We start from the raw sequence: 17,169 nt of genomic DNA on the forward strand, positions 1-17,169 counted from the left end.
CTAATCATGTTTTCAGGAACCCCACAATGAATATGCATTGAATAGATCTGCATGTACTGCCTCCGTTGTAGGCAAATCTATCTCATGCATATTCATTGTGGATGTCCTGAAAACCTGACTGGCTAGGTGTGTCCTGGGTTGAGAACTCCTGATATAATACATAAAAAAATAATTACATTTTGAAGTTAAAGCAATACAGTTTCCCAATAACATGCAATAAAGGGATCTTAATCGTAATCCAGGGGTGGTCAGTTCCAGTCCTTGAGAGCCACCAAGCCCATTGGGTTTTCAGACTGTCTCCCCTGAATGTGCATGAGCGAGATCTGCATGCACACTGCCTCCCAACTAGATTCAAATCCTTCTCATGCATATTCATTAGGGAGATCTTGAAAACCCAAATGGTTGGTGGAACCTCACGGACAAGATCTGAGCTGGAAAACATCAGTGCTAGGTCTACCAGTATACAGGATCCACACTATACAAAATGCAAATACAGATGAACTGAACAGTTTCCCTCATGGACACAAAATGAGGAACTCCTAGTACACTCTCTGACCTTTAGGGTCATGTAAAGACTGAGAAACTGAACTTGATTGAGATGAGAATAAAAGGTTGTTCCTCAGAAGAAGGAGAAAAGCAGGACACTGAAGGAGTTTAGAATGTTGACAGATGAGAGGAAGAGAAGGTTCTGTCCAGCCTTCCACTTTAAGTCCTGCAGTTTTACTTCTTAAGAAAACCGTTTAGCTGATTCCACCCCCTTTTCCCACTCATGCAAGGAGCTGGCCATGAGTTTCTTTTCAATTCAGCAACTGGGATTCATACACAAGTCATTAAAACCTGAAGCACACCATGATCGTTTGTCCCAGCTGCAATGCCGGTAAATGCAAGCGCCCAGACTTTGGCTGACAAACGCTCTCGCCCTCAAAAGGGGTCTGCTTTAAAATAAACAATTACTACTTCACAAAACAACAGCATGTTTTATTTTGAACATGGAAAGATGGTAGAGAATATGTTATCTCTTTTTTTCGCCCTACAGTTTTACAGCGCTGCAGTTTGTGATTGGCAACAGATGCTGCCAACAGAGAGAGAGAGCTCATAAAGACTGAGCGGTACACAAATAGTGCAGCTGAGATGGAATTTGGCATTTCAAACATATTATTACATTGTCTAATGTCTATACACTCTTGTGCACAATAACTTTAACATTGCTTGTTCTAGTCAGCATATATGTTTGATCTATTAAATTATCCCGTCAAATAGCTTAGCCACAGCCTATTTGTCCAAACTCAGATGCTTTGTAAACATGAAGCTCTGGGGTATATATCCAATTCAGAATCTCTAGACAATGAATTAAAATTAATCTATTAATAGCAAACAAATCCGTCCATAACTCACAATCCCTGCAGCTCACTTCTCATCAGTAGAAAATAGACACTTTTTTTTTGTTATTTCCAAGTGATTTTGGGAATTGCAAAGGTTACATGCTCCGATAAATAATAATAACCGGATCCAACTCTGAGATGCAAGCTGTGAAAATGGTTCAAGTCGATATCGCTTGAGAAAAAAAAAAGGAGTACCAGTTTCAAGATCGTCTTTGACACAGAATGAAATGCCACTTTTTAAAATTGATCTGATGCTACAAAAAAAAAACAAACAAACAAATTAAACGGTCCAAGATTTGACTCAGTTTTTGTAAAGGAAGGCAAAGGGGAGAGGGAAATCATCATCAGCGCGTCTAAGAGAGTTTGACCACGCAGACGGCTAAAACGATTGCCACGATCAGAACCGCCGTGAAAACGCTCCCGGCTAAAAGCTTGCTGAGATCGCAGGGTTTACTCTCGCGGGCAGCAGCGATCACGCCTAGCGAGGACGAGGCGCCCCTGCTCGGGGTGGACTTCAGCTCCGCTCCGGGGTCCTGCCGGGCTTCCACGGTCCACCGAGGGACGTTCACCTGCGTTTCCATCTGGCGTACCATTTCCTCCAGCCGGCCGATCTCCTCCTCCTCCTCCTCGCCTCCCTCCTCCGGCTCCGCGGCGTTGGGCCCCGCGGCACGGGCGGCCAGAGCCGCCGTGGCCCCGCTCATGCCCGTCCGCAGCAGGGGCGGCGTGGCCGCCGCGCGCAGCGGGAAGCGCCGGCCCAGCTCCAGCGCCCTCCGCATGTCCGCCTCCAGCGCGTCCAGGCAGGTGGCGAAGAGCACCCAGAGCCGCTCCAGCTCGGCGCGCTCCTCCCGGCCCGCGCCGCGCTCCCGCAGCAGGACGGTGAGCCGGCTCCGGTTGGCCGCGGCCAGCTGCTGGGCTCGCCGCCGCGTCCGGCGCAGCTCCTCGCGCAGGCTGGGCGAGTCCGAGGTGCCCCCCAGGGTCAGCACCAGGTGCCGGTAGCAGGCGGTCGCCCGGTTCAGGGCGTCCAACAGATCCCTGCACTCCTCCTTCACCATGGTCGAGTGCCCCCACTCCTCCTCCTCCTCAGGAAACCTTGGCTGATCGCGCCCGGGCTCCGGCGGCCGCGGAAACCATCAGCCCCTGCCGTCCGAGCGCAGCCCTTCCTTCTGCGCGATCCCCGGGGAATCCGATCTCAGGAAGCGATCAGCCCCCGGCGCCTCAAGAGCGCAGCGGCGGAGGGGGGAGGCTCAGTCTCCTGGCAGGGGTCGCCCGCAGCCGCCGTCGCTCCCCGAGCCGCGGGCGGTTACCACCGGCAGCCTGGCCCCGGGTGCTCGCATGATACCTCCCGGGCTGGCTGCGACTCTGCCGCCTGACGTGCAGATTACTTTACACCTAGGTGCAAAAAACAACCCACAGGCGGCGGCGGCTGCCTCCCTGGTCCGGCAGCACACGAGGCTCTGCCCCCTTCCATGACTCTGCTGGCCAGTGCCCAATCTCAGGCACCGGAGCCGCTTCCTGCTCCAGCCCCCTCCTCTCCCGAGGAACGGGAGAGCAGGGGGGCTGAGTCTTCAGCAGACGGAGCAGTGCGGATCGACATTCAGGTAGTATTGGTGTAACCCTTGAAGTTCAATTTTCTTTATGACTCCTTGTGTCTGAAACCTGCACTTTGATTCCCAACCCAGTATCAGAAATGAATCCACACGCTCTTTAGTGAGTAACAGTTTTATCTTTACTGGAATGAATGACTGAAATAAATCTGTTCACTTCCTAAGCATCTGCATTTGTCATATAAACACATGTATATAGTACAAGAGAAAACTCAACTTTGTCATAACTCATGTTAAGTATTTCAACCAGAATCAGCATGTGATATAGCACCCGACCTTAAGCAATCTCTGAACAAGCAAAGTCCCAGATTGTATCCTACTGTGTGTCCATTTGAATTTAGAGCTGAAGAGGGCGTCAGTACTGCTCTTTGCTTCAACTGCCAAATCCACAATACAGCAGCCTCTATCCGAAAGAAGAGCTTCAAATCCTGACAGGGCACAGTTCAATTACTCCCAAGTCGTCCACAGCAGGGTTCCAGAAAAGAGAACCTTAATCAGTACAGATAATATTTATTAATTCAGAGCAGAGCAGGGCAGGAACTCTGTTCAAGCTGAGCAGTGATCTGTTTGCACATGCTCAGACAATCCAATTTTTATAAATCTCTTTAGATAAAGTAAAAACAACTTCAATACATCTCAAAACAATGCTAACTAACATAAATACATTACACATGAATACAATTATAGAGGGCTGCTCACCTTAATCAGTACAGATAATATTTATTAATTCAGAGCAGGGCAGGAACTCTGTTCAAGCTGAGCAGTGATCTGTTTGCACATGCTCAGACAATCCAATTTTGAATCTCCTTTCCCCCCCCCCCCAGCTCTTAAAGAGACAGCACTCTATTGTCAGTCTTTTCATGTCACAATGATGATTCAACATTTCTCTGCCCTAGTTCCTAGAGGTATGTTACATGGTCCCCTCCTAAAACCTGACGTCCCCGGCAGGTATTTATGTCCACAGCTTATATATTAACTCTGTTTGTTTGCTCAATATCTCTTGCATCATACTACTTAGCTGCTGCATGGATATACACGCCTCTAATGGATTCCTTGAATATGACTGTCTCAATATGTTGTGGCTGTGCAACCCCTTGGGCAATTGCACTTCAAAGTCATCGAATCTACTAGGCAGTCTCCTTGGTCTCTGCGATCTTTGAGGTAACGGTAGAAGTCCTATTTTAGTCATTGATTCATCAAGAGTTTTCTTCTTCCCCAAGGAGGATGCATGCTGTTCTTCATTGACTGAGCTGTTCAAATCGCATGAATTGTTATGATTTACTGGTATACTAACTTCCACAGGATCCTCTTCCCATGACTCTGGATGAAACTCCTCCGCATTAGGATTTAATGTTCCATTTGACTGAATTTCACCAGTAATTGGACACTCATCCAGTTCAGCTGGATCTGAACTTCCGCTCTCCATAATAGAGCCATCCATACTATCCTCAGCGTCCTCCTTCTGCTTTTTCCTCAATTGCTTGGTACTATTGAATGGTTCACAGTGAATATCAGCCTCTTCTCTTCCAGAAATAAATCCACAGGGGCGCAGTAGATCCCTGTGTAACGTCCTTTCGGGTCCATCCCCTGTTTCTGGCTTCACCACATAGACTGGTATACCTTCAATTTGTTTTACCACAATATACACTGAAGACTCCCACCGATCAGCCAATTTGTGCTTGCCCCTCAACTTCACATTCTTGACCAATACTCTATCACCCTCTTCCACTGAGGATGGCATTACTTTCGCATCCCATCTGCGTTTGTTGGCTAGTTGATGTTTCTCAGCTTCCTGAGTAGCCAGCTCGTATGCATACTTCAACCTCTGACGTAACTCTCGTACATATTGGTGATGAGTTTTAGCGTTATGACCCACTGGACTGATGCCGAAGCATAAGTCTATTGGAAGTCGAGGTTCTCTTCCAAACATGAGAAAAAACGGAGAAATTCCAGTACTGTCATTCCGAGTACAATTATAGGCATGTACTAGTGGCCGAACATATTTTCTCCAATGTTCCTTACGCTTATCCTCTAATGTACCCAACATTTCTATTAAGGTTCTATTGAAGCGTTCTACTGGATTTCCTCGAGGGTGATATGGAGTGGTTCTGGATTTAGTGCCTGCTATTCTACATAGCTCTGAAATGAGTTCAGATTCAAAACTGGCTCCTTGGTCACTATGGATTCGTTTTGGAAATCCATAGTGGCAGATGAAATTCTCCCACAGGGTAACAGCAACAGTTCTTGCAGTCTGATCTCTAGTGGGATATGCCTGAGCATACTTAGTAAAGTGATCCGTGACTACCAAAACATTTCGTGTATCCTTGTCGTCAGGCTCTAAGGTAAGGAAGTCAATGCAAACTAGCTCCATGGGGGCGTAAGCTTTTATATTTACCAAGGGGGCTGCTTTTTCTGCTCTAGCTTTTCTCCGCACACATCTTTCGCATGTCTTCACCCATTGCTCTACCCCATGTGCCATTCTCGGCCAATAAAAACGTGCACGTGCTAAGTCCAAGGTCCGTTCACAACCCAGATGGCCAGTTTCATCATGTACCCCCTCCAGAGCTCTCTGACGATATTTTCTTGGAATCACAAGTTGTTGGTGTGGTCCTCCACTCCTCATCACTTTTCTGAAAAGTACTCCCTCTTGAAGACATAGTTTTTGCCATTCTCTGAAGAATAATCGAAATTCTGGATGCTCCCGATTCCTGTCTCGATCTTCAAATTTCTCACCTCTCTCCAGCATCATTATGACTTGGGATAAACATGGGTCTTCCCTCTGGAACACTCTCCAGTCACCCAAGGTAAACCCAGGTAGGGTGGGTTGTCCAGGCCACAGGTCCGGGTCATCAAAATCATCTGGAACAGCATCTCCTCCTGCAGGTAAGATTTCCACCAAGGCACCAGGGCTGCACTCAAACTTGGAAGTAGAATGAGGTGTAATGGGAGTGTCGTAGTCTCCCGAATCTTCTGAAATATGTGTCAAAATAGAGACATCATGCTTCTGGAATGCCGCCTTACATATTACCTTAGATAGAGTGTCCATTCCTTCTTGATCTGTCTTCACACGAGATAGCATCTTGGCAACCCTCTCCTCATATTTCAAAAATTCTTCATCATCTTCTTCAGGATCATGTGGTCTCCTAGACAACCCGTCAGCATCTATATTGGCTTTACCAGATTTGTATCCGATGTCAAAGTTGTACAGGGAGAGGGATGCTAACCATCGATGACCTGTGGCATCCAGTTTAGCAGTCGTCAGGACGTACGTCAGAGGGTTATTATCTGCCACTACTTTAAACTCTGCACCATATAGATAATCATGAAATTTTTCACAAACTGCCCATTTAAGGGCTAAAAATTCCAATTTGTGGATAGGGTAATTCCGTTCACTTTTAGTGAGCCCACGACTGGCATATGAAATCACTCGCAGTTTTCCTTCTTGAATTTGGTAAAGTGCAGCGCCTAGCCCTGTAGTGCTGGCATCAGTGTGTAATACATAAGGTAGCTTCCAATTTGCGAAAGCCAACACAGGGGCAACCGTGAGTTTTTCCTTTATAATTTCGAATGCTTTCTGACATTCTGAGGTCCACCGCGTACCCAATAGCTGCTGACTTTGAATCCGGGCTTCTTTCCTATCCTTTCGACTGTTTGTTAGTCCCACCAACAGATTACTGAGCGGCTTCACCAAGCGTGAGTATTGATTCACGAATCTTCGGTAATAGCCCGCAAATCCTAGAAAAGATCGCAGCTCTCTAATGTTTTTAGGTTGTGGCCACTTAGTAATGGCTGAAATTTTCTCTTCATCGGGGAGCACCCCCTTCTCTGAGATATGATGACCCAAATATTTCACTGACTTCTGAAAGAATTTACATTTAGATGGAGAGAGCTTCAATCCGCATTTCAACAGTCGTTGTAACACCCTCATCAATCGGTCCTCATGCTCTTCCAGTGTGTCCGAGAATATTATAAGATCATCCAAGAAGGCCACAACTTCATGTAGATTAATATCAGTCATTACTTTCTCTATCATTCTTTGAAAACTTGCTGGAGCATTTGTCAGTCCTTGAGCCATTCTCTTAAATTGCCAGTTTCCAAAGGGCGTGGTGAATGCAGTTTTAGGCCTATCCATTTCTTCTACCTCAATCTGATAGTACCCACTCTTGAGATCTAGTACTGAGAACCACTTGCTACCTGATAGGAGAGTGAATGTCTCTTCAATTCGAGGCAATGGATAGGAGTCTTTTCTGGTTATGTTGTTCAATTTACGATAATCAACAACCATCCTCAAGGTACCATTCTTCTTTCTAACCAATACCACAGGTGAAGCATAAGGGCTATCAGACTCCTCAATCACTCCTGTGGCTAATAGCTCCTTCAGGTGCTGCCTGAGATCCTCAAAGTCAGCTGGGGATACATGACGTGTGCGCTCTTTAAATGGAGTTGGATCCAACAGGGTGATTTTATGCATTATTCCTGGAATACATCCAATATCAAGGTCATGACAGGAAAATGCTCCTTTTGCCTCTTGATTAATTCTCTTTTCTATATGCTGTTTAAACTCTTCAGATATTGGAGAATCTCCGAAGTCTAGCGACACCTTCTCAGACTCCATGTTACCCTCTCCAATAGATTCTAGTTTAGCACCATCCTTATAGGTCGAGCCTGTAACGTTCATGGTCCTCACTATATCGACTGGCTCACCTACACCCAGTGTCCTTCTAGGAGGCAAACTGATGCTACAATCTGATATATTCTTCATTAGCACCCTAGCCTTTGTGTGCGACTTACTGCCAGTTCGGATGAGTTGAGGTTGTACTAGTAAGCCTCCGGGTAGAGGATAATTTTCTGAAGCCTCAAGCAATATGGACAAACTCTGACCATGTCTGGGCATTCTCAGAATGCATTCCACTTCCTTCGCTTCATCCCTTTCGAACACTATTGGTCTGGTGCTGGTCAATCTAGCCATCATTGGCCTAGTAACTCTTTGATTGGAACTTTGATGAGAAACATAGGTCTGATATGTAGTTACCCAATTTTTGTCCATGGCTAACTCCTTAAGGTAATTTGGGCCAGCCAGTTCTTTACAGTCATGTATTAGATGTCTGAGAATATTCGTTCCCACTATTAAAGGCAGGGGTTTGTTCTTTTGATCGGGACAGACTAGAGCAAGGACAGAATATTTGTTCCCACTTCCACAGGCCTCCTTGGGAAACTGTACTTCAACTTCAATATACCCCAGATAAGGAACAGGTTGACCTCCTGCACCTGTAACACAAAGTAAGTCTTCTAGCGGGTATAGCTTCCGATGTGATAAATAGTCTTCATAGAAGGTTTGTGTTATGCACGTCACTTGAGAGCCAGTGTCCACTAAGCAAGGGCACTGCACACCATCCAAATAAGCGGTTGCAGAACAAACCTTTCCCACGAGGCGTTTCAAAACATCATCTGGTAGAGGACATGGTGGGATATGATCACTGGATATTTTTCTTTTGGGACTTATCTGAATTGCATTTGGTGCCTTTGTCTGCCCCTCGCAAAAGCACCTTTTTAGTTTAAAGGAGTATTTGAAACCTGCCTAATGCTGGGTATTTTTTTTTTTTCAAATTTTTCCCGCAATTTCTGTTGGACTAGAGCAGCATTTACAGGATTGATGCATTCTCCCATCATGTGTCCATTCTCTCCACAGTTATAGCAAAATGAAAGTATCTTGGGATGATGCCTCCCTTTTTGAGGCATCTTCTCTACCCAAGAGTTTCTTCGCATCCTGCTGTTTGCAGCAGGGCTATTTACTATTTCTGAATTGGCAGCTCTACAATGAGTGATCAATGGGGCGAGCAAAACATTATCTTCTCCTGAAAATGTTCCCAACTCAGATCCCACCTTAAACTCACTTGCCTCTGGTGTCATATGTTGAGCAATGCTTATGTCATTTGCTAGGTAAGTCCTGCTTACAGGTTTAATCTGGGTAACTCCCAATTGACGTATCCTCCTAGATTCTTTCATGTTTCTTTCTTCCTCAATCGTTCTAATTTTAAATAGCAGCTCCGAGTACTGTGGCAGTTTCTTCGACTGGCTCTCTAATAAGTCCCTCAATTGCAGTCGGGTAATCAGGGTCTCCTCCCAGCACCCACGTACAAACTGTTGTAGTAACTGCCTGTCTGGGGCGAGCCCAAAGAAAATTCCCCGCTCCACGACTTTCTGTAACAGGACCTGAAGCCTTCTCAAATAGTCTGAAGATTTTTCTTTGCCATTCTGGAAAGTTTCAATAAATTGAAAAAATAATTCCTCTCCATTAGTTACACTGCCATATGCCTTCTCCAGTTCCTCTAAACACTGCTCTGCTGTGGCGCTTTTATCTATGTAAGAGACAATATTTAAAGCTGGAGGAAGGAGACTTTCAATTAATTTCCTTTTTTTTGCACCTGCGGTGAGATCTGGATCCTGCAGTAATTGCTTAATTTGAATATGCCAAGTTTCATAGTCTCCTTCATTACTAGGTTTAGGGACATTTCCAGAGAAAACTTTAATTTTGTAGTACGTATGATTCAACTCTGCACCCTTTTCCTTAGGAGTTTTGATCACATGCTCCACTATAACCTTTGAAACATCCGCAGGAATAGAAATTGGTGGAATGGAATATTGAGAAGAATTGACTGCCACAGAATGTTGGGTCAGCATAGCATCCCGCCACTTGGGAACGTTTTTTTGGCTTTTAACTGGAGTCTGCAATATACTCTGGGGTGATTGATCCATATCTCGTGTTTCTTTTTCTTGTGACCCCAAACTCTCAATCATGAGAGCAGATGTTCTTTTCCTCAGATCTTGAATATTGATTTTATGACTGTGAGCTATATATGCTAATTCTTCTTGAAGTCATCTGTCATATCTAAAAGTATGTCACTCACTAGTGGGTCAGTGCATGCTTCAGGGGACATCGACTCAACATTCTGTTCTGATACTGTCTCATCTAAGACAGGTAAAATTATCCACTGACTGTCCAGTTCCCCTTTTAAGCTCATTCTTTCTAAAATAATTATAGAAAGCGGTTCTTCAAACTCACACAAAACTTGATCAGATGACTCAGCTCTTAAACGTTTCAATTTTGTAACTACACCCGCTGGGCTTAATGCATCTTCTACACTTGCTAAAGATATTTCAGGATTTACAGAACTCAGAATAACAGATCTATCAGGAATACAATCATAGTACTTGCAATACTCCATTTTGTATGAGAAAGAAACAAAGAGAATACTGTGCTCACTTCACTAATGATGCTGGGTCGCTCAGTAGCAGGTCAGACAGAGAGAAGAAAAAAAAAAACACTGCCCCACGTTGATGCGCCAGAATTTGTTGTAACCCTTGAAGTTCAATTTTCTTTATGACTCCTTGTGTCTGAAACCTGCACTTTGATTCCCAACCCAGTATCAGAAATGAATCCACACGCTCTTTAGTGAGTAACAGTTTTATCTTTACTGGAATGAATGACTGAAATAAATCTGTTCACTTCCTAAGCATCTGCATTTGTCATATAAACACATGTATATAGTACAAGAGAAAACTCAACTTTGTCATAACTCATGTTAAGTATTTCAACCAGAATCAGCATGTGATATAGCACCCGACCTTAAGCAATCTCTGAACAAGCAAAGTCCCAGATTGTATCCTACTGTGTGTCCATTTGAATTTAGAGCTGAAGAGGGCGTCAGTACTGCTCTTTGCTTCAACTGCCAAATCCACAATACAGCAGCCTCTATCCGAAAGAAGAGCTTCAAATCCTGACAGGGCACAGTTCAATTACTCCCAAGTCGTCCACAGCAGGGTTCCAGAAAAGAGAACCTTAATCAGTACAGATAATATTTATTAATTCAGAGCAGGGCAGGAACTCTGTTCAAGCTGAGCAGTGATCTGTTTGCACATGCTCAGACAATCCAATTTTTATAAATCTCTTTAGATAAAGTAAAAACAACTTCAATACATCTCAAAACAATGCTAACTAACATAAATACATTACACATGAATACAATTATAGAGGGCTGCTCACCTTAATCAGTACAGATAATATTTATTAATTCAGAGCAGGGCAGGAACTCTGTTCAAGCTGAGCAGTGATCTGTTTGCACATGCTCAGACAATCCAATTTTGAATCTCCTTTCCCCCCCCCCCCCAGCTCTTAAAGAGACAGCACTCTATTGTCAGTCTTTTCATGTCACAATGATGATTCAACATTTCTCTGCCCTAGTTCCTAGAGGTATGTTACATTGGCATGGCCGTTTCTACCACGTGTTGCTGAAGTGGGGAAAATACAAGGGAAAAATTGAGAAAACAGTGACAGCGGTAAAGAGATTTTACAGGATACAGCCAACACGTGTTTTGTTGCTGTAGCTGCTCTTTCTCCTATTTCCCCCAGGGAATTTTTCCTGCTCGTTCTTTTATGGAAAGTCTTTGATTTTTCTCTTGTCATTTTTTGAGAAATGTGCATCTCTGCATTTTGCACACAACAGGAAGAAATGCATGGGCGTCGTAGAACCTTTTGGCTTGTAGTCCAGCCTTTTGAAGAAGGCCTTTAGTCTGTTCCCAGAGCTGATGCAGTTCTTGTCCAGATGCCTGGGCTGCAGGAGAGGATACTGATAAGGGTATTGGTAATGGAGGTAGAGGTTGACATCCGTAAACAAGCTGAAAGGGCGATGATCCTGTGGCAGCTGATTGGTGGGAATTCAACGCAAATTCGGCCCAGGGGAGCAGCTCAGACCAATCGATTTGTCTGGCATTGACATAGGCTCGGAGGAATTGTTTTAGTGTCCGATTAGTCCTCTCCGTCTGTCCGTTGGCTTGCGGGTGGTAAGCTGATGTAAGGTCCAGAGATATATCAAACTTTTTGCAGAGGGATCTCCAGAATTTTGCAGTGAACTGCACTCCTTTGTCAGAGAGGATGTGCTTGGGCATGCCGTGCAGATGGAAGATGGTTCGTATAAACAACTTAGCCAGCTCTGGAGCGGAAGGTAGTCTGGGTAATGCCACAAAATACGCCATTTTGGAAAAGCAATCTACTGTGACCCATATGTGTTGTTGCTGTTGGGCACGGGCAGATCAACGATAAAGTCCGTGGCGATGTGCAACCATGGTTCACTAGGAGCGGGTAATGGTTGGAGGAGTCCCCAGGGGCGACCGGCAGGAGGTTTTTGCCTAGCGCAGGTAGGGCAGGACTCCACATAGGCCTGTACATATTTCTTCATCGACGGCCACCAGTAGTACCTCTGTAGAGTAGTTAAGGTCCAGAATTGTCTTGGGTTACCCACAAGTCAGGTCATGAGCCCACTGGAGAATCTTTTCCCAAAGCGTCCGAGGTATCACCATCTTTCCAGCGGGAACTGTGTGAGTAGCCGATAGAAGGATCTTGGTAGGATCAATTATATGATGCGGAGGGTCAGGTACATCTTCCGTGGAGAAAGAATGTGAAAGGGTATCTGCACGGGTGTTCTTGTCCGCTGGGCAATACTTCAAGAGAAAATCAAAACGGTAAAAGAACAAGGGCCATCAGGTACTACGTTACTGCCAGTGAGCTGCTCCAATCACCATTCCTCCACAAATAACAGCAGAGTGCCACACTCCTGAGGCACTAGAGTTCCTGATGTTGGGTTGGGTTATTAGCAGAAAGTGAGTAGACCTGCAATGTGTTGCGTTGGAGGTGGACCCTTGGGCCGAGGTGAGGTTGATGCAACTCGTAGGTAAGGACCTACGGGTCCCCACTGTCAGCAGGTGGAGTGGACTGAAGCTGTAGGCCGCTGGAGCTTCACCTATACCAGCCCTCGTTTCCCTCAGGTTGAGCTTTTGGGTGCTGGGGCCGGCAGGACTTAAGTGGGTGTTATTGTTTGTAAGGTTTTGGGTGGACCCTTGGACACTGTGGCAGCTGACCACGCCCACGGGGGGAAGACCCATGAGGGGCCACAGGTCAGGCTCAGCTTTGGGACACACAACACAGAGTTATATCTTTTATTAGATTTATTTATTTAAATCTTTTTCTATACCGTCGTTAAGATGGGTACCGTCACAACGGTTTACAATAAGGCACATAAAATTAATGATGCTAAAATCTGTCAGTTTACACAGGTGCCATAAGATAGATTTGAGAAGCCACCAGAGGTGACAGTAGTGAGTAGAGATGAAGCCCGGCTGGGCTATGGTTCCTCAGGATACTGGAACAGTGATTCTCTCTATGACTGTGTTGTAGTGGAGAAAACTGAGATAGTGAGTACAGTGGAACATACACAGAGTTCTGGTATAGAGCCTCGTTGGTAAAGTTACTCACACAGCGGTTTCTCCCGGAAGGTGACACAGAAGCTGGAATAGAAGCAGGCCCTCAAGGAGCGAGTACCGGTTCCTGATAGCGACCTGAAAGAAATGAGAGAGGCCCCTGAGGAGCGGGTACCCCGTTAGGATAAAGTCCAAAGTTGGAGTGGCAGAGTAGCTAGGTACGGAGAGCGAATCCCATCCGTAAGGAGATCCCTTGTTAACTCGATAGCTAGCAAAAAATGTAGGCTTTTGTATCCGGGATGTGTGACTTCATCTCAGGGAGACACCCACGAGGTTCGCGCCAAAGAGGGAATAAGAAGCAGGGCCACGCAGCGCGCATGCCCTATGGTACCTGGACAACATGGCGGGATGCAGCACCCAAGCTGGACCGGGGACGCCGGAGAGGATGGCAGGCAGATGCCGCGGCAGCCAGACTTCCATCAACCGCGGGAGGAGTCGCAAAAAAGGTAAGGTGGGTAGAGTGGAGACGTCGGGCAGCGACAGCCGTAACAGTACCCCCCTTCAAAGGGCGGTCTCCTCTGTGGGTACCAGGTTTTGGCTTCAAAGGATGCGCGAGATGAAATTGATGGAGCATCTCTTTATCAAGGATATTAGCCTGAAGCTCCCAAGAGTTTTCTTCGGGGCCGAAACCTTCCCAAGAAAGAAGTTATTCAAATGTTTTGCCTTGTCTTCGGACATAAAGAATGGCTTCAACCTTATATTCTAGGTCATCTTCTGCAGTGATGGTGTGGTTCCTGAGTCTTGGAAGAGAATTCACTGAATATGAGAGGTTTCAGGAGTGAAACGTGAAAAGTGTTGTGGATGTTTAGTCCGGGTGGTAGCTTCAGACTGTAAGTGATGTTGCCAAGACGTCGGAGGATTGGAAATGGTTCAACGTAGCGAGGAGCAAATCGAGTGGAGGGTAACTTCAATCTGTGATGTTTGGTGGATAACCAGACTTTGTCACCAGGCTTGAAGACAGGCGCTTGAGAATGGTGAGCATCATAAAACTTCTTAGCACAGTCACTAGCTTTAATTAGCATGTCTTTTGTCTGAGTCCACAGATTTTGGATTTCATCAGGAGTAGATTGAGCTGCTGGAGACGTCACTGAGAGCTTCAGTGGAAGTGGCGGTGTTGGTGAACGTCCATATACCACTTCAAAAGGTGTTGATTCAGTTGATGTTGCTGGATGAGAATTGATGGCGAGTTCAGCCCAGTTATTCTGACGGCAACTCACGTAGGCTCGAATGAACTGTTTTAAGGTTCTATTCATCCGTTCTGTTTGGCCATTTGATTGCGGATGATAGGCTGAAGTGTAGTCTAGAGAGATGTCGAATAGCTTGCTGTGCACTCCGGAGTTAACAGTCTGCTTGGGATTAGCAATCTGTTGTTATTTAGGAGAGTTGTGGGTGGATCCTTGGACTGGTGGCAGATGACCACGCCCTTGGGGAAAGATCCTGAGGGGGACCACTGGTCAGGCTCAGAGTATGGAGACAGACACACACTAGTGCTTTTATTAGACAGTATACTGAACCACCAGAGGTGGCAGTAGTGAGCTGGAATGCCCGGCTGGGCTGTAGTCCCTCAGATACTGGAACAGCGATCTCTGGAGGCTGAGCTGTAGAGAAACTGAAATATAGTGAGTAGGCAGGGTATGCAGAGTTCATGTACTGAACCAGATGCTAACACTCACACAATGTCTCATAGAAGCCCAGTAGCTGGAATGAATAGGCCCTCGAGGAGCGAGTACCTGGTTCCAGGGAAAGCTCTGAGAGAGCGATGGTAACTCACTGATGTAGCTGGCAGTGATGACTTCCAGGCAGAAGAGAGTACCGAGTAAGTCTGGGAACGAGGGCTCTCGAGGAGCGAGAACCGGTTCTAGACTGTCGCCTGAAAAACAAAGGAGAGAGCGACGCCCCTGAGGAGCAGGTACCCCTAATAAGTCCGAGGAGGCAGAGTAGCTTAACCCTTGCTAACTCAAGCTGTTAGCAAATTCTAAGACCTTATATATCCATCGCGGGTGACGTCTTCGGGGGACGCCCCTGAGGTTCGCGCCATCGCCGGTACTTCAGTCAGGGCCACGCCGCGCGTGCGCCCCCAGGCCTCCAGGAAACATGGCAGTTTGCAGCGTCCAGCCGGTCCGGGGATGCCGGAGGACTATGGCAGAAGAACGCCGCGGCAGCCAATCTTCCCGCGGGCAAAGAGGGAGGCGCTAAAGAGGTAAGGAGGGCGGAGAGAGGGCGTCGGGAACCAACGGACACATCACTTGCACAAGGCCCTCCAGAATCTTGCTGTGAATTGGGATCCTCGGTCTGAGACTATGTGTCTTGGTAGGCCGTGAAGGCGAAAAATGTGCGATATGAAGAGCTTCGCAAGCTCCAAGGCTGAAGGTAAGCCAGGCAGCGCCACGAAATGGGCCATCTTGCTGAAGCGATCGACTGTTATCCAGATGGTATTCATGCCTCCAGAAAGGGGTAAATTGACTACAAAGTCAGTAGCGATGTTTGACCAGGACTTTTCCGGAACTGGCAGCGGTTGCAGCAATCCCCACGGTTGGCCAGAAGAAGGTTTGTTTTTGGCACAGTTGGTACAAGATGTCACGTAGGATAGTGTATCTTTTTTGATAGTAGGCCACCAATAGAACTTCTGGATCTTGAGCAGGGTGCATCGTTGACCAGGATGGCAAGCCAGCTTGGAATCGTGCGCCCAAAAGAGCACTTTCTTCCTGAGGTGTTTAGGCACGATGGTTTTACCAGCAGGCACAGAATGTGTAGTCGCCAAGATGACTTTCTTCGGGTCAATTATGTGCTGAGGTTCTTCAGGCACATCCTCTGAGAGAAAGGAGCGTGACAAGGCATCGGCTCTGGTATTCCTGTCTTCGGGGCGATATTTAAGCACAAAGTCAAAGCGATTGAAGAATAAGGACCATCTAGCTTGTCTGTGGTTAAGACGTTGCGCATGGCAAAGATACTCTAGATTTTTATGGTCCGTGAATACGGTTATTTGATGTTGAGCGCCTTCGAGCCAAGGCCGCCATTCCTCGATTGCTAGCTTAATAGCCAAGAGCTCTTTATCTCCGATCCCATAGTTCTTCTCTGCCGGGGAGAAACATCATGAGAAGAAAAAGCAGGGACGTAAGGATTTGGAGTCTCCAGTTTGGCTCAATACAGCCTCCACACCGACATCCGAAGCATCAACTTCTACGATGAATGGCTTGTTGGGGTCAGGATGACCAAGCATGGTTCCATGGAAAAAGCAGTCTTTAATTTCTCAAAAGCGGAAATGGCCTCCGCAGACCATTTTGAAGCGTTGGCACCCTTATGGGTCATTGCGGTCAAGGGCACTGTTAAAGAAGAGTAGTTCTTTATAAAGCTTCTATAATGGTAAACCCCAAAAATCATCTCAGGGCCTTCAGGCTGGTAGGTTGGGACCAATTTTTAATACTCTCTAGTTTTTGAGGGTTCATCTGGAAGCCATCTTTAGACACAATATAGCCAAGAAAAGGCACAGAGTCTTTATGAAATTCGCACTTGGATAGTTTGGCGTAAAGCCGGTGTTCACGGAGTCGGCGTAGTACTTGCTTGACATCCTCTAGATGAGTGGGCAAATCCTGAGAAAATATCAGGATATCATCCAGGTATACCACGACACTCTTGTACAACAGGTCCCGCAAGATGTCGTTCATCATGTTCTGAAATACAGCGGGTGCATTGCACAGGCCGAAGGGCATTACTAAGTACTCAAAATGGCCTTCTCGAGTGTTGAAGGCTATTTTCCATTCGTCGCCATTGCGAATGCGAACTAAGTTGTAGGCCCCCTTCAGGTCAAGTTTTGAGAATATTTTGGCCCCCTGAAGCCGGTCAGACAACTCCGAGATTAAAGGCAGGTG

The 17,169-nt window shown here is 46.3% G+C and overlaps 1 protein-coding gene across 1 annotated transcript; it reads right to left on the reverse strand.

The window, feature by feature from the left end:
* Positions 1 to 966: 966 nt before the first annotated feature.
* On the reverse strand, positions 967 to 2,871 carry RGS9BP (regulator of G protein signaling 9 binding protein). The gene has a single exon (XM_029608415.1). It carries the CDS (start codon positions 2,432 to 2,434, stop codon positions 1,736 to 1,738), a length of 699 nt encoding a protein of 232 aa, XP_029464275.1. The 5' UTR covers positions 2,435 to 2,871; the 3' UTR covers positions 967 to 1,735.
* Positions 2,872 to 17,169: the final 14,298 nt, after the last annotated feature.

Source organism: Rhinatrema bivittatum, chromosome 7, assembly GCF_901001135.1.
Source record: "Rhinatrema bivittatum chromosome 7, aRhiBiv1.1, whole genome shotgun sequence".
NCBI lineage: Eukaryota > Metazoa > Chordata > Amphibia > Gymnophiona > Rhinatrematidae > Rhinatrema > Rhinatrema bivittatum.